Below are 17,741 nucleotides of genomic sequence, written 5' to 3' on the forward strand. Positions count from 1 at the left end.
CTTGACATCTTAGCAATTTCTTTTTGTCCAAAAACAGACCAAATTGTTCCACACATAGAGGTTTTGGTTGGCATTGTTTTTGTACGAACTTGAGTTAATCTTTGAATGAACTGGCTTGTACTGTTCTTATCCAAAGCGACTCAGCTCAGCTGAGTTAAGTCTGTGATCCTCTTCTTCGTTAATCGATTCTCCAGGACAATGTCTTCAATCTCTCTTTGCTGTCAACTGTCGGATCTCGTCTACACAATGTTTGAAGTATTGTTTCCGATGCTTATCGTTTTGAATCCAGCAAAGCACAGTTTTTGAATCGACCCAATAAATTATTTGATTCACTTGTTTTGCTAGCGCTTTCAATACGGTTGTTGCGAGTCGTGACAAAATGACAGCTCCAAGCAATTTCAAACAAGGGATAGTTTGCTTTTTGATAGGCAAGACTATAGTCTTGCTTGCGACCAATCTTGTCTCGATGCGACCATCACTCTATACAACTTGAATGTACACGACGGCTGCGTAGGCTCTCTCTGATGCATTGCTAAAAGCGTGGAGTTGTACATGTACATCAATCTTTGAAAACCCTGGATAAAAATAGCAACTTGGTATTGACATACCCCAGTGGTTTCAATTCTTTGAATATTGAGTTTCAAGTTTGGTCCATTTCTCCTCGTAGTGGCTGATCCCAGTTGACCTTCTCACTGCATAAAACTTGAAACAATATCTTCAATCGAATGACTAAAGGACTGAGAAATCCTAAAGGGTCGAAAACCTTGACGGTGAGTTTGAGCACCAATCGCTTGTTAACCAGAAGTGACTTTCCATATTCGTACAAATCGGCAAAGTTAATGAATATTTCGTCGTTAGCAATGTCCCAGTTAATTCTGTCACTTGAAGTTGGGCTGCTCAAACTGGTGCTTGATTTTGCATAGGACTCGTCATCTTCTTTAGTAACACCTGGAAAATCGCATGTTTGCTGACTTGCTGGAGTTTGATCATTTGACACTTCAAATTTTGCAATTTCTTCGATTAAACTTGCCGAGTTGGAATTCCACTTTCTGAGACGAAATCCACCTTCAGCCATTATCACTTTTGATTTCTTGTAAATAGCAAAGGCGGCCTTCTCATTGTCATCCCCAGTGATTAAGTCATCCACGTACAGGGGATTTTTGAGCATTTCTGCCATTTCCAGTTTGCTTTGTCTGTAGAACTTCAAAGGATGCTTGATTGTGGAGCACAAAATAAAAAGCGACGGGCTTAGTCCAAACACTAAACGATTGAACCTGAACTGTACCATTTCGGGAGTTTCCACTGTGGGGTCTTTAAACCACAGAAATCAAAGCATGTCTCGATCCTCTTTCTTGACTCCAACATTCAAAAACGCTTTCTCGATGTCAGCTGTGAGGCCAACACTGTTCCATTAGAATTTTGCTAACATATCAAAGATATGTAGGATGAGATTTGGCCCTGTTTCCAAACTGTCGTTCAGCGATCTTCCATGTTTTGAAGATTTTGCAGACCCGTCATAGACGATGTGGAGCTTCATTGTTTCCGTTCCTTGTGGACTACTGTACGATGTGGCAAAAAATGAATCTCTTTGTTGATTTCTTCTTACTGCAAAGTTGTTCTGCTCGTTTGATGATTCCACTTTCTCCTGTTCTTGAATGTTGTTGTATTTGCTTAACAGTGCAGGTTTTTGGCTCAATTGGTGTCATAAGGATTTCAGTCGCGATGAGCACATCTGATAATTGTTGGAAGAAGGCACGCAATCTTCCTTCCAGGGTAGACCCACTTTGTATCGCTTTCCATTGTAGCTTGGATCCCTTAGAAAATCAGTGCCTTCTGTCGCTCCTGTGCTGAGTTGCTCCTTGATTCCGATCAATTCGGTTTTCCAAAAGTCCTTGATAGTGTTCAAAAGTTTGTCATGTTCGTTCGTGTGATACAATGAGTTTAACTCCCCTGTAATCGCTAGATGAGAACTAATATGATTGCTCGAGATTCTCTCTCTGGTGGGTCCAGACAAAAGCCAACCCAGTTTACTCTTTACTGCCTTGCCATTCACTGCGTTCCAATAACAATTGGATCCGATGAGAATGTCTTTCGATTCATCACCGTGTTCGTTGAATTCATAAGCAAATTCTAAGCTGTCTTACGTCAATCTTGTTTGGCAACGACAAAATGTCACTGGGAAACCAAGAGCGCAAATTTCGATTTCTTCACAACCAGCCTTACCCAAACGGACTTTCACCACATCACAGTCTTGTGTGCGATATTGTTGTTCTCCAAATGTGTTCAAATGTAGTGTTTCTTTCCTCAGAGGCTTGAGACTGAGTCACGACTTTAACGTGTTAGTAACATAAGAGCGTTGGCTTCCATTGTTGAATAAAATCTGGACGTTGGTCGATTTCATCTCGTCTTCATTAGTGGCAACAGCCCGAGCAGTTTGCAGCAAGACTGTTCCTTTCATTCCAGAACTAGCAGTAGTTGTCGTTTGTAGTAGCTGTGGGTTCTCTGTTGTGTGGCTTACAAGAGTTGTGTTGTGTGTTTCCTGCGAAGTTTTGTTTGGGGCAGATGAATCATGCTGTTTGGAAATTGATTGGTGGTAAGTTGACTGATGGTGGTTGCCATTGCATTGGTAGCAGTTCTTGCCACATGAACCACTCTGTGATTGGTGCATTTCAATCCTCCTATTATTTCCATGGTGAACAAGCAATAGAGTCTGCACCTTGCAAGCCTAAGATCTGGAAACGCTATGTAGAAGATACTTTCACCATCCTGGATCGGGATAGAGTTGGCGTCTCCCTGCAACACCTAAACAGTCAACAACCATCAATCCGTTTCACCATATAGATTGAGAATAAGAGCAAGATCGCCTTTCTCAACATGTCAGTTTATAGAGAACCTGATGGCCGCCTTACCACCAGTGTCTACAGGAAACCAACACATACTGATCAGTACCTAGCGTATGATTCTCACCACCCTCAGTCAGTAAAGCGTGGTATTGTGAAGTGTCTGTATGATCAGGCTAAACGTCTTGTGACCAAATCATCAGTAATCGCTGGAGAGAAGAAAGATCTGTCATTTGTACTTGTTTCTAACGGATATCCCTCCTCTTTTGTACAGAAGATCACAAAGACACAAACAACCCCAAGGAGAGAGCCCATCGCAGAATTTAAATCCACTGCTGTTTTACCTTATGTTCAAGGAGTTTTGGAGTCTCTCTGCCGCTGCCTAGAACAAGGCATTTGCACTGTCTTTAAGTCTGACACAACACTTCGGTCACACTTAGTGCGACCAAAAGACACCGTCAACCTGGCTAAACAGGATGGTGTTGTCTACAGGATTCCCTGTGAGCCTGGCAAAGTCTACATCAGGGAAACTGGGAGATCTATGCAGGAGAGGATCAAACGACATGACAGGGATATACGACTCGCCCATACCCAGACCTCCGCCATTTCTGAACACACCCACGAGACCGGCCACTATCCTATCAGGAATGAGGTCAAGTTTATTGATTGAGATCCTCACTGGTATACACGTAGGGTCAAGGAAGCTATTGACATAAGACTTCACCCTAATAACATCAACAGGGATAGTGGGATTGAAATTCCTGAAGCATGGGTGCCCACGATCAAAATACACAACAAGAGAACGGTACAACAGCAGACCACTGAGGGAACAGATACCCACTGGAACAATGGAACAATAGGAGGATTGCAATGCACCAATCACAGCTGACCTTTGTCATATAAATGATACTGAGCAATCAGTCGACCTTATTGCCTGAAGAAGACTAGCAGTAAGCAGTCGAAACATCGCGATCTACATCTCAAGTGACTACATCGTGAGACAAACGATAATACATTTTATTATAACTTCTAATAAGTTGGACATTTCCCAGACCTTGTGTGCTGTATTTCTGGCAACCTGAATTCTGATTTTGGGTGGTAACTTTGACACTATCACGGGAATTAACAAACTTCCATATTGACTAGAACTAACACCCAATGACTCTAAACCACATATGTTGATGCTTGTCCTATCGTAACCAAGTGGAAGCTTGGAGGTGCTGTCGTTGACACACCCTGGAATCTTAAGCATCTCGTCCATGTGTTTAGAGATGATGTTCTGGGGCTTGCCAAACCGCCTACAGTATTGTGCAAAAGTAATGAGAGCATAATTCGGCGAAATTCGTGAATTTCGGGGCTTTTCGACGAACAATGGCGAAGTTTTGTTCACGAATTTTCCCGCTGCCCATTGTTTTAGTCGATGCAAATTTTTGAGCAGTGTGTCTATTGATAATTTGGCCCGATTTTTCAAGCGAAAATTCGCTCTCCTCGAATTTTCCTTCAAACTTTCTAGCAAAATTCGCTCTGTTCCTTAAGTTTCCCATCGATTCCCAGTAGTGAGATGAATTAAGCCAGAGCAAAACAAGAACGTGCGCGATAAAAACGTTAATATCATCGTGAGTGATAGTAATATCTCAAAGCCTTTTATCACAAACTTACCTTGCTTATGTCCAGAGAAAGCTGATATCACTTTGTTTGTTGCAGTCATAAAGCTCGCAAGCTCAAATGGTCTGTTTGCCAAGCTGTTTTCATTGAACAAGAAATGCTACTTGCGGAAGTACTCGCGGTGCAGCCACAATGAACCTAGGCTCTGCGCAACCTTGCGATATTACCGTTGAAGGTTCAAAGCTATTATCAAACTATTCAGGTCAGTCTTTTACAGACCTGTTTAACTCGGCTGAAGACCTTTTAACTCGTAGTTTTAGTAACATTCATGCTGTATTGATTGTTATAAATCAGTTACACTTCCTCCCCCCGTTAGTGTTCATACAAAAAAAAATCTTAGTGGGAGGGCTAGTGTTGCAGAGAACTGTCGTCGTAAACAATGAGGTGCTCTTGCATGGAAAATAATTATAGATGAGGTATTGAAATGAATGAAAACACACACAAGTGAAGGTAAACTTTTATTTAGACGTTGGCGAATTGACCAGTAGGACGTTGGTGAAGCGACTTAGGACGTTGGCGAATCAACCTAAGGCGTTGGCGAATGAGACGTTGGCAAAACGACTCATCTGCGAAACGACCGGATACCGCGTCTTTCCCTTTTGCATGTGCCATCCGAACATCTCTGCACTTTTCCTTCCCTAATCCTGTTTCTTTGCACTTCCAACATGCCCAAGTGCGGTTGCACATCTCCATCTCTTATTTATGAGTGTAAAATAAAGAGGGATTGTCAGGAATAATATACTATCCATCATGGCAGGCAGACAAGAACGCGGCGAACGTGATAACAGCTGAGGGGACTGGGCACGTGGAGACCTGGCACTAGATAAACAACATGTCTGCTTGTCCATCGATCACTGAATTTGATGTCACTTTGGATGAATTTTGAGGTGAAGTAGGCCTTCAAAAAGCCCTTATTAAGAATTTTACTTTCGTCCAAGTTTACCCGGAGTAGCGGTCTGACTTTTGTACCTGCTTTGCTGGCACAGTGACGTGGCAAAGCTTAAGTTAGCGAGTTCATGTCATTGAAAACGATCAAAGGATTGAAATTCTATATGTTCTCTGCCATGAAAGATGGATTAACACATTAACAACAGCGAATTTTATAGAGGAGTAAAGCGTCAACGTGACCGCAATTGTTCACAAGAGAATGGTACATTGATGGCTCGATACTGGTCAGCACACTGCACTGCGATATTTCGCATACTGCAAGGGGAATGAACCCTCTGGTAAAGAATTGTCGTTCTAGTCTTGAAAATGCCGCGAATTTTCGTCCTTTGTTTTAAAGAAATAATGCTCAAGACATGGTGAAAAGACGCTTGAATTTTTGGGCGAACTTTCCAGAGACAAAGAACGAAATTCGCACATGTCGCTCTCATTACTTTTGCACAGTACTGTATGTAATAGATTGATCGCAGAGTTGTAGTTGGCTTCAGATCTAGTTAGACCTTGTATTGAACATGCTGCTTGCCCCTCCAAGAGTGAATGCAGGTGATTAAACTTATCAATCTGACTCAGTTGTGGATTGGTGTGTATGGAGCTGTTGTAACTGTCCCAGAAACCTTGCCTTTGCGTAACATGTCCTCTGAATTTCAGCAAAATTAGTTTCGGTAATTTTGCTCTCAGTTGAGTGGCCATGGGATTAGCCAAATTCGGATAAGTGACTGTGCTAACGTTACTGTTACTTGGTATTTGAAAAGTCATACCTGAACTCCCCGGTGAATGCGGTGCATAAACTCCAGCGTCTGCTGATGGAGCAGGATTATGAAGCGGTTGGCTTACATCATCAGTTGAGCTCCCCACGTTTTGAACAAGTTGAGTATTAATTTTCCAGAATCCACATTTTCAGAAACATTTGTCGTTTGAGGTCCAGTAGTCAATTGTAGCGATGTAGAAGGAGCAGTTTCGTCACCATTCGTTTCCTTCATTATGGAGATTCCTGCGTCGTTAGACTTTGCAATTGTACCTTCCATAATAAATCGTAGCATAATCAGTATTCGCATATTGATATCTTCAGATTCCTCTATTTCGTTCGCAATCTCCTCCTCATGACAACCTTCTATAATTTCTTCGTTGAGAGATTTAACCAATGCTAGCTTTTTGTTCAGTGAATCGGCAATAATCTTTAAGTGTTGTTCGTCCATTTCATCAGCTTGTAGAATATCATCTGCTTCGTTTATAAGTTTTGCCATTACACTTCAATTTCCACCATGTTTGGCGTGGGTGCGCACTAGTTTTTCGACCATTCCTCATTAGTGTCAAGGTCACTGCCCCACGTTGGGCACCATTGCATTGAATAAGAAATCTTGTAATCCATTAGACTATCAAAACTTGTTTATTTGGTGACTCGTATTCACAACTAACTCAATCATAAAAACACATGCGATATAATCTTAAAAGCCCTGTGATCAACTGTCAATCATAAATGTCACTGGAACTCTGTACAAACAATACATAAACAAAAACCCAATGTGGGCTAATAAGTTTCACAACACCAGCTTTACACGTGCATTGAGCAGATATCACTTCGCCCATCTTATTCTGTCAAACTTTTGTTCTATAGATCTTAATCCTGGTCATAGAAGCCTCAACTCTTGCATCAAAAAAGCAGAAATCATCATGAGAGCTATTAAATTTTACATCAAAGACATGCGAAACCTTAAACAAAGCGCATCCCTCTTGTTTACTTTTAAATGCCCCTCGTCTTTTCTCTTTGCTGTTTCTCCCTCCAAATAGGTAAGAAAAGATAAAACAATGATGTAAAGTTTATATGAAATATTTCATATATGAACTGCGGTTATAGATGAAAGTGAAGAATGATCATCGCAGTTAATTTTCCAATTTAAGAAACTGGAAAGAAGAAGCCTGAAAAAAAAAGAAAATCACGGCTTCAACGGGATTCGAACCCGTGACCTCCGCGATACCGGTGTGATGCTCTACCAACTGAGCTATGAAGCCACACATTGGGAGCGAGGTCAATAAATTGAGTTCATGTCTTCCCTTGAGGAGTGAAATGATGTAAAGTTTATATGAAATATTTCATATATGAACTGCAGTTATAGATGAAAGTGAAGAATGATCATCGCAGTTAATTTTCCAATTTAAGCAACTGGAAAGAAGCCTGAAAAAAAAAATCAGGGCTTCAACGGGATTCGAACCCGTGACCTCCGCGATACCGGTGCGATGCTCTACCAACTGAGCTATGAAGCCACACATTGGGAGCGAGGTCAATAAATTGAGTTCATGTCTTCCCGTGAGGAGTGAAATGATGTAAAGTTTATATGAAATATTTCATATATGAACTGCGGTTATAGATGAAAGTGAAGAATGACCATCGCAGTTAATTTTCAGGCTTCTTCTTTCCAGTTGCTTAAATTGGAAAATTAATTGCGATGATCATTCTTCACTTTCAGATAAAACAAGGGTAAAACATCAGAGTTTTGTCTAGGCTTAAGGTTCAGCCTTCCTTGGGCCACTCAACTACTTGTTGTACTTGTTACCACAATCATTACCATTATTCTCGAACTGCTTTTTATTGGAGTGAATTCCCCCATCAGGATCAATTATTTACGTAGTCTGCTAGAAATATAATCTTTAAATCGGTCGATGAGGTGACTCACTCAACAATGTGGGATATAATTTCGGTCAAGTAAAGATCTCTACCTTCAATACTTCTCGTTGAAACGCTCCTCAGTTGTATTACTCAATAGCATTGTGTGTTAGCTTGATGTGGTTTTATTGTTTACACCAACTCAGATGGCAACAGAATTGGAACACACTATTCCATGAATCGACATGACTATTTGATAATTAGATTAATTCTTGTTTATCGGTGAAATGAAAATTTACGTTTTGAATAAAACAAAATCGTTCCTCTTCAACTTTTCAGTAGATATTTAACTTTTATATTCCATTTATCTCCAGCAGTTAAAAAATACACATCTTTGTTATATTTTCGTGGAAACAAAGGTATCTTGTTGCATATAATGGCGAGGAAAACAAAAGTATCAAATTACAAACGTTGGCGTGAAAAGTAATGCTACAAAATGAACGACACTCAAGATAAAATACCACAATAAATTTAAAACCATCTTGACAAATGGCAATTGTAAGTTTTTTTTTGGGCAAAACACAAACATGAAACATACACACGGCTAAGATTATGTCTTATCAAGTTTTCGTCCACTCATATTCTGCAAAAGTGAAAAGGCCTAGTTGACTACCACAGGAGAGAACAGCAGGGGTGAGGACCTGTGTGACTACTACATCAGAGCCGTAAATCACACTCTGCAATATCTGAGATTGTCTCACTAGTTATACTAAAGATGCATTATCCGTCTGGACGAACTTGGGCAAACAATTGCAGTTCGTCTGGTTATGCGTCTCTAGTATAAAGATGGGCACATCTGGATGAACCGTCTCTCCTAGTTCGTCGTTCAAGATGAATTTCGAAGTATAGTTCGTCTAGACGCATAATATGTCTTGTGCCCGTCATTATACCAGAGATACATAACCAGACGAACTACAAATGTTTGCCCAAGTTCGTCCAGACGGATAATGTGTCTTTAGTATAAAAATGGCAAGGACGCATTATCCTTCTGGACGGATAATGTGTCTTCTAGTATAAAAACGGCCAATCAGGGTTTTACGGACAGATATATCACAGTGTCAATTTTAAGAGTTCAAGTTCTGACATGTTCTTTGCTTGGCTTGCAAATATTTAATTTTCCTTCTGATCACTGAACTCGCTGCGATGACACAGCCAAAGAATTTACCTCATTTGCCTAAAACCACAAGAAATGCTTGAAAAATTGCAAATAAATTAATGACTGTTACTTGTGCTGAAATAAACTTGCAAAGTAAACACGATTTTATTTGTCACATAGAGAAAGTGAAAGCTGCAACGACAGCACATTCCATGGCTGATGTAATACCTTTTTTTAGCGTATTTATTATTTCCCTTCGAATCCAACGCTTCGATAAAACCAAAAGAAAATAAATTTTACCCAAAGTGAAGAAAACAATATCTGTAACATTGTCCTTGTATTAATGTTTCAACAGCTTTTGGTGAGTAAACATCACAGGTTGCGTCATTCAAAATTTGGCCAAGTGGAAGTTTGAGTCTGGTCACCGACAAAACTAAAAAAAAAATAAATAAATAAACCACGGGTAAACCATGAACTGTGCTTGGCCCATGGCCACGCGGTTAATAAAGTAGACAGTATTTGTTTGGGCAAACTGCTTCAGGGCATTTTCACTTCCAAAACAATGAAACGGAGGACATAAATAAACAACTGATCCGCCACAGTCCACAATAAGCTGCCTCGACACTCGAAGGTCTGCGATATTGCATAACACTCGAACAAAGCATTTGAAAGCATCTAAGCAAGGGTGTTCGTTTTGTAGTTCAAGCTGGCCTTATCTGCAAAACGAAGACCCCACTGATTTCGCGTCAGCTGACGACAAACAAAGCATTTAAACAAGGGTCTTCCTTTTGTAGTTCGAGCTGGCCTTATCTACAAAACGAAGACCCATTGATTTTACGTCAGTTGGTGTCTGAAGAAAAACGTTGACCCAGTTTGACTGTCTCTGGTTTGATAGGCCTGTACAAAAACAAGTCTTCGTTTTTGGGTCTTAGGTCTTAGGTCTTCGTTTTGTAGACACCTTTAGAAACTTATTTTCACAGCAATATTTGTAGTTAATAAAATGAATTTAGTAACTTGATGAATTCAAGAGTTAAATGAATCCAAACTTTTGACCAATTTATTGTAAGTACTTGTATTAGTAAATCTGTATAGACGAAATTAAGGATCCAGGGACAATTAACACCTTTGAATTTTGAACCTGATACACTGCCATAAGCAAGAGAAAGGTACAATAATCCAAATAAACAGCACTATAATCTTGTGATACATCAGTGGTTTAGAGAATCAATGATTCAAGTTGTGATGCTACCATCGAAGGGCCACAAGGCAAACCCAATGGAGTAATTTCAAGCTGTCATGCAAGAAAATGTGAGAAAATGGTAGTGCCTGATGGATGAGCCCAGAGACAAGTCCAGCAACTTTCTGAGAGACGCAAAGAGCAGTGTCTGAAGTTCTTAGACGACAACACTTTATTAAATACAGCAGCATTTTGTGGCTTGTGTGAAGTGTGAGCTATAGGCTGGAATCTTCAGAACAGGTGGAAGACTGATATTGTGGCAAGATCAACAGCTTAAAGAAGATGAATGTCTGAAGACATTATCACATTTCAAATAAGTTGTAACATCTTTCTCCCGCTTTCATGTCAACTTTTGACAAAATATCTGTAAACACATAACAATGTTCTGCGCACAACATGTCAAATGTGACTATTTTCTCTCAAAAGTCAAATGATTTTGCATCTGTTTGTGATTCAGTTACCAAATTTGGATGCACTGTAATGCAAGGCTTGCTTGTTTCATCGATATATGAAAATACCTGTAACTTTTCATGCGTGGAATTTAATTAAGTTTAGGAATATCACATAATTACTTGCATCAGCTAGTTGTTTTAAACTTTTGTAGTGAGACGTAGATCCAGACCAGTTTTCTCCAATGTACTATCACATATGAAGATATGAACAATTCATATTTACCAATTAATGTTTTTCCAGTTCCTGGAGGCCCAAATAATAAGATCCCCTTTGGAGGACCACGCAAACCCTTGAAAATGTCACTTTTGGGAGAAAGAAAAGACATGTTTTTGTTAAAACGCAAAATGAGATACAGTTACAGCAATACTAACACCTTGTGTCACAAGTGATGCAGTAAGCACCACCTGAAATGGCTGATGGAAGTTGCATGTTCATCAAGGTTTTGCTGCACAAGACAATTTAGGAGAGATAAAGAATGTCCAAGAGACCTTCATGGCATATAAATAGCATGTTAATCATGATAACAACTATCAGTATCATAAGCTCCATGGATAAAAAGAGTTACCTATTGGGTAAGTGTTTGGAATTGATACATTTATCAACTGTGATCTTTAGCTGATGCAAAATTGGCAAATGATGAATATTTAGAAAAGACTGAAAACTAACCATACTTATTAATAATCATTAACAGACATGGCTTCCTGGTACTTTCCTAAATTTACCCGTTACCCCTACACGACATGACCATTTCTTAAAATATCACTCTATACTTGGGGCAAACTGATATCCACATTTTGCATTCCAAACTGTTTAATATTCAATTTCAGATCATTTTTATGACATTCTGTCCATTCTTGATGTCATCTCAACACATGTTGAATTAGTTTTCCCTTTTGGGACATGCCTCCTAAGCCTCAAAATAGTGACAAGACAAAATATGAGTTATTTACTTACGGTCTTAACATTGGCCAGACAACAATCTCTTTGATAACATTCTTGGCAAATTCAAGCCCTGCAATATCATCCCATGATAATTGGGGACCATGATCCATAATCTGAAAAAAGCAAAATGCACATAATTTTTCACGGAGGTAAGGAAGCTGAAAAATTTTGAACTTGTTACGTGTTGTGTTCAATGCTGCCACAGTTATTACCCAGTGCTTTGTGAAATGACAAGCCCCCCTTGAATTGTGTTGAAATTAAATTGCTGCATTGCGTTACATGGCGGAGTTTTTTTTCCTGTCTCTCAGAAATCTAACACAACTAATTTGGATTTATAGTGCCCCATGCACTGAATTTCCAATAGATTGTAATCAAGCAATTTTTGTTTTTTTTTCTTGAAAATTTGAACCAACCAGAGAAGTGTGTCAATTGTCTATGTTAAAAAGTTGCTCTTTAATTTTCTTTCTTTCTTAGTATTAACTAACTCCCTTATTGAGATAATTTGAGTATCTCTTTTGCTTGCAGTTATAATAAAATTATCTGCCAAAGTATATATCTCTTATAATGAGCACTGAGATAATCTCACTAACAACCTGAAAAATAAATAACAATTACTGGACGAGGTTGAGCACAACACTGTGATTTGTCAGTGGAGAGCAGATCAATTATTTGCTGAAGCTGATCTGCAAGACACCGACAAATCACATACGTTTCAGTGATGAGGAGTATTCTATCGGCCAAACAACTTTCTCATTAGGAGAATTTTTGTGTTATTAATCAGAAGGCTTGAATGATTCTTTTTGACTGCTGGAGAATTCCGCCCGCCGTATTGAATTTAATACTTTGCACTCAGGTAGTGGTTACTTTTTGAAATAAACTTTTAAATATATTTATGTGTGTAACTGTGGTGACAACAATTGCCAAAATACCATTTCAACTTAATGCCAAGAAAGACTGCATGTAAGCTGAGGATGTAGGTAATTGACCAAATATCAAGAACCAAAACTACTGTAAATGCAAGCATGAATTTTATTTTTAAAAAAGAGCATTTCCCAGAAAGACATTATTCACATTTTGTTTTTGGGAACCCTAACTCATTTTCTGCAACAGTACAATATAGTACATGTATAATTAAGTTTCTTCTTTTGTCACTTCCCACTATTTTTCCAACATTTCCTTTTACAGCACAAAGAAGGTACAATTTTCTCATCTGATAGAAATGTACATTTACACTGTAATACATCAAGTGGACTTCACTTTTCAGTGGTAGATACCTACATGTAGTCTAAAACCAATGATACAGTACTGTGCAAAAAGAATGGAAACGAAATTTGCTACTTTTTGGACTTTTCAGTGCTTTTTGATGAAATTTAAAGAAATTTCGAGTGAAACGATTTTTCGTACAAAGTTCGACGAATTTTCGAAAGGTCTATTGTTTTAATCAAAACGTGCAGTGACTCACAAAGCAACTACTTTGAATGATTATAACCAATAACTTGCCTTTCATCACCTACATACATGTAAAACTCCCTTTTAAATTAAATAGCTCGTAGACACTAATGTACAGTTAAAGACGTCTGAACTGGAAAAGTAAAGTTTTTGTTTCATCTCAATACGTCTCGTTCACCTCTTACAAACACACACAACTCACTGAAGACTGGGACCTACCTTCCTTATATGAAGGGCAAACAATGGAATGAATTCCAAAATGGCGTCAGTCCATGAGGGAATTCAAGAGTGCATTTCTTGACATTACTGGCACACGCTAGGCATTCATTTTACGGCAGTGGAGGTTAACACCACACCTCGACAGGAGACTCAACATGTTGAGTTGTTTGTGAATGAAGAACAGCAAAGGAAAGTCAAAGGACTTCACGAGAGAGGAGAATGTAAGCTTAGATCAAACGTTATTGTCAGTCGAAATGGTAAGGGCATCACACTGTTGTATCTCTTCATAGGTAAACTATCAATTGCATAAACATTAAGCTTGCCGGTTTTTGAAATATCTTGTGAATTCTTCTGAATAGTTTCATTCGGGTTGTGCTGACACTCAGCTTAATTGCATAAGCTTAATTGTTTTGAAGGTCATCGAAGGGCTGTGTGTACATTTGTCAATTCCATTCATTCATAAATACCATACGCTTACCGACATTCAACAAAATACCGTTTCGGGATTATGATTTTTCGTTTAGCTACGCGAATCTTCGTTTCATTTCTGGTGAAATCTCATCGAAATATCATTCTTAGATTAGCAAATTTTCGTGTCGCTCAACGAATTTTCTTTGAAATATTGCCCAATAAATCACGATTCTTCGCTCGAAATGTCTACGATATTTTGCGGGAACAATAGCCGAATTTCGAGGAAATTTGTCTACATTCTTTTTGCACAGTACTGTACAGTACTGTGCAAAAGTAATGAGAGCAAATTTCGACGAAAGTGGGCCTTTGTTCTAGCGAATTTTCCTCAAAACATCGTGGACTTTCCGAATGAACATTCGTACCGCCCACAAGAAAATTCAAATAAATTTTGATCGAAAATTCACAAGACACAGCGAAAGTTTGAAGAAACGAACTTTCAAGCCAGGGAAATATCGAAGAACTGATGCGCAAAGGAAAGGGAAGATCATCGAACTTTCAAGGTATAAAAACAAACAACACCACATCACCTCCCGTGGGTGTGAGAAACATTTTTCTCTTCAGTGCTCATTAGTGCTCTTTCTTGTCCTGGAAGGAAGCCTTCTTGTAAAGCGGAAGAAAAAGTTTTTATGGCCAAAAACATGTAGTTGAATGCAATTTAATGTGACAAGGATTGTGATTCAATTTGATCAGACGAATGTGAATTTTGAAGCACACCTGTATGTGTCAACACAAACATGAAAATTTCTTTTCAAAATTTAAGGCAGATTTAAGCCATTTTATCCCCGGTCGTGTTCAAAATAATAATGAGAATACTGTCATTCGCTTTAAACATGTGAAATTTATCGAAAGAAAAACCTTCCAAGGGCTGCTCTGAACATTTTTGCACACGAAACCGCCTCAGCTTACTTGCCGTCTGGTCGGCCGTGATAATACTCTTTTCGCTTCACTGCACGCAGGAGTTTTTTTATAAACCGCTTCACAGAAGGAAAGCCTTTTTTCAAGGAGAGAAAACTATTCAAAGACCGAAACATGTAGGTGAACGTGATTTATTTTGATTGCAATTAGACTTACTTACCTGTAACTTATTGTTACTGCTGTCGAAAGAATCCAGTCACAATGTTCACACTTCCAGTTAGACTGTTTTATCCCGACTGTGTAAAAATCCACTATTCAATGAGAACATTGCCATGCCTTGAAAATGGGAAATTTATCGAGTACTGAGTTAATTGTTCCTTCCTCTCAGAAGACAAAACTCAACTCTCAAATTAAGGACTGTTTAGAACACTACGAACGTTGAGAACATAGCTGGCCGTGGCAATTGTAGTAAGGAGCAGGCGGCATGTCAACACAACTGCAGATTGCTTACTGTTACTGAGTTAATTGTTCCTTCCTCTAAGAAGACAAAACTCGACTCTCAAATTAAGGACTGTTTAGTACACTACGAACATTGAAAAAACAGTAGGGAGGAGCAAGCAGTGTGTCAGCAACTCAAGATGCAATTTATTCCTTACTGTCAAAATTCCGTAAGGCCAAAAACAGATTTGTTAACTGATAAGCACTTTAAAGGGAACTAAATCAACTCTTTTCATAACTTAACAGCGACCGCGAAGTCTAACCTTCTTCACCTGAACCATTAAAGTTAACAGAAAGTGGTTTTTTTAGCTGTTGAAATCCACTTTTTGGAGCAAAACTGTGTCCGGGCTCTGGAACCGAGTTTAAGGACCTTGTGACGTCACTGGTTGTATTCACGCAAGAAGTGCTATAGATTCTCTCTTGTTTTCACTTGATTTATGCAAGTCTATTTTTCATATTGTTGATACCTACTAGTTTTCTACCTTGTAATTTGTGTCCAGCCTTGACAGGAAATACACATCATAAACGTTGGAGGGCGCCAGAGAGTGTAGATTCACCAAAATAAATGCTACAGATTAGAACAGCTAAGTATACTTTTCGAACATCTTGAGTACTCGATTGGAGATTTCGAAGACGAGTGTGGCAACTTTTATATCATATCCTGAAGCCTAAACACGATATTTCGTCGCCTGTTTTCAGCCTGGTTCTGAAATTTGGATTCTCACGTTTATCTATTAACAAGGTTCGAATATACAAGTATCCTCGGCAACTTTACTGCATTAAAAGCCATAAGCGCATCAGCCATCCGCACAATCACGAAGTTATTAATGGTCCACAAGCTTTGAGTCGAGTACTTTTTTGCACACAGAGGGTATCTTTTTATGATCATACTAATAAGTGAGAGTTCTTGTGGCAGACAAAATGTATCTTTGAAAATTGTGATCCGCAGCAGGGTTTGCTTTATCGCTGCATACGTATCAGTGTAAACAAAGCGGGAATTTCACTTCTCTTTTACACATATCTCCCAATTGCAATATTTCATGGCCGATGGATTACTTTGAGTTCTTTAGCACATACTTATGTCTATGATCTTCATTTAATAGTATCCAAGTTCAAAACAATTCGTTAAAACGTCACTAGTTTACACTCCTTTCGAAGGTTTATTAAACAGAATTTGAACTAATTTGCATATATGACCTTTCGCCGCCGACATTGTCACGCTTTTTCTTGTTTCCTGAAAACATACCTGTACGGTCATGGCAGCTTAGTTTACCTTTACAGTTTAAATTCGCTCCCTCATATAAAAGAAGAGGGTTTCTTAAATTGTTGCTGTTGTGATGACTTGTAGGATGTAGCAGATGCCACTAGACTAAAGGTCACTGTGGCACAATCTCGTCCGCCGTGAAACTCACAAAGCGTCCGGTTTCCTCCAAGCGAAGTGACTTGAAAACTCAAAGCGTTGTTGCTGCTATTCGTGCAGCAGCAGTCCGGATATTTTCCAAAGCCGCTTTCTCTTGTTTTCATGTCTTTTTTACTTTATGAGTGTAGATATTGTTTAATTGAGTGCTGGCCATTTCACCAAGAGTCGCAATCATTTTGCGATTTAAGAACTCCCAGTTGTTTGCTTGCTTACATAAAATATCCTGCAATTATCCAATTAAATAGACTGGAAAGCCCCAGGATCGACTCTCGACCTCTTCATGTCCAAGGCTACTGTTATTATCTGCTTTACAGCTCTGAGATGTCCTTAAGATGTTTTTTTGGGGGGGCTTCGAACAGTTATCTCTTCTCCCATAATCACTCTAAATTTTCAGCACAGCATGAGAGTAATACAACCAGTGACGTCACTAGGCTGTTTTGGCCGCGCCAAAATGGCTGCCAATTTTGGGCTTAACTAGCCAACTTCGAACGGCTGAAAAAGCAGTTTTCGCTTACCGTATGCACAAAAAAAGAAAATTGCAGTGTTTCCAAGTAAGGTTGAAACTTTATTACTAAGCAAAAATCTCACATACAAAAATTTCGTTTCAGTGGCACTTTAATATTTGTTTTTAAACTTAATTGTAATCTAAAACTTTAGGCCAGCCTTGCATGATAACAAATATCTGTATGAAACTAGTTCGATAACACGAATCTATGGAAAAATAAAGAAAGCTACTTTTACAATCGCCACTTGGCTCATACGATAGAATCCTATAGAATAATAAAAATATAACCACATTCGAAACTTCGCTCATATGACTAACTTATGAAAAAAAATGAAAACTACCGAGTTCAGGTTAACTGATGATCTTAGCTATTCTTGCCTACTGTTTTTTCTCAGGTTTTGGCATCGCTTGCCAATGCTTATCTTACATCCCTCCCAGATCTTGGTCATGTCTTCTGTATTGTGGCACATGCAGCTGAAGGCTG

The 17,741-nt window shown here is 38.9% G+C and overlaps 4 protein-coding genes and 2 pseudogenes across 7 annotated transcripts in view; 3 read left to right on the forward strand and 3 right to left on the reverse strand.

Moving 5' to 3' along the window:
* The window catches only part of LOC145480087 (uncharacterized), a 337,189-nt pseudogene that overhangs the window by 260,890 nt on the left and 58,558 nt on the right, over window positions 1–17,741 (forward strand). The window lies entirely within an intron of this gene.
* The window catches only part of LOC145480039 (uncharacterized), a 206,449-nt gene that overhangs the window by 156,486 nt on the left and 32,222 nt on the right, over window positions 1–17,741 (forward strand). The window lies entirely within an intron of this gene.
* The window catches only part of LOC145480020 (uncharacterized), a 202,077-nt gene that overhangs the window by 134,616 nt on the left and 49,720 nt on the right, over window positions 1–17,741 (reverse strand). The window lies entirely within an intron of this gene.
* LOC145479970 (fidgetin-like protein 1) overlaps window positions 1–17,741 on the reverse strand; it is a 208,423-nt gene that overhangs the window by 65,628 nt on the left and 125,054 nt on the right. For all 3 annotated transcript variants that reach the window (XM_081458455.1, XM_081458456.1, XM_081458457.1), the window contains exons 12-13: window positions 11,853–11,953; window positions 11,121–11,200 (exon numbers count right to left, since the gene is read on the reverse strand). In XM_081458455.1, the coding sequence (XP_081314581.1) occupies window positions 11,121–11,200; window positions 11,853–11,953 (181 nt within the window). The remainder of the gene's footprint in view (window positions 1–11,120; window positions 11,201–11,852; window positions 11,954–17,741) is intronic.
* LOC145480088 (uncharacterized) lies at window positions 2,141–6,706 on the reverse strand (annotated as a pseudogene).
* On the forward strand, window positions 2,875–3,833 carry LOC145480029 (uncharacterized). Its single transcript, XM_081458522.1, has one exon. The coding sequence runs from the start codon at window positions 2,875–2,877 to the stop codon at window positions 3,508–3,510; it is 636 nt and encodes a 211-aa protein (XP_081314648.1). The 3' UTR covers window positions 3,511–3,833.

This window comes from Orbicella franksi, chromosome 2 (assembly GCF_964199315.1).
Source record: "Orbicella franksi chromosome 2, jaOrbFran1.1, whole genome shotgun sequence".
In the NCBI taxonomy this organism is placed as follows: domain Eukaryota; kingdom Metazoa; phylum Cnidaria; class Anthozoa; order Scleractinia; family Merulinidae; genus Orbicella; species Orbicella franksi.

Bases quoted from the DNA above. Each gene is read 5' to 3' on its own strand.
- LOC145480029 (XM_081458522.1), top strand. From the start codon at position 2,875: ATGTCAGTTTATAGAGAACCTGATGGCCGCCTTACCACCAGTGTCTAC.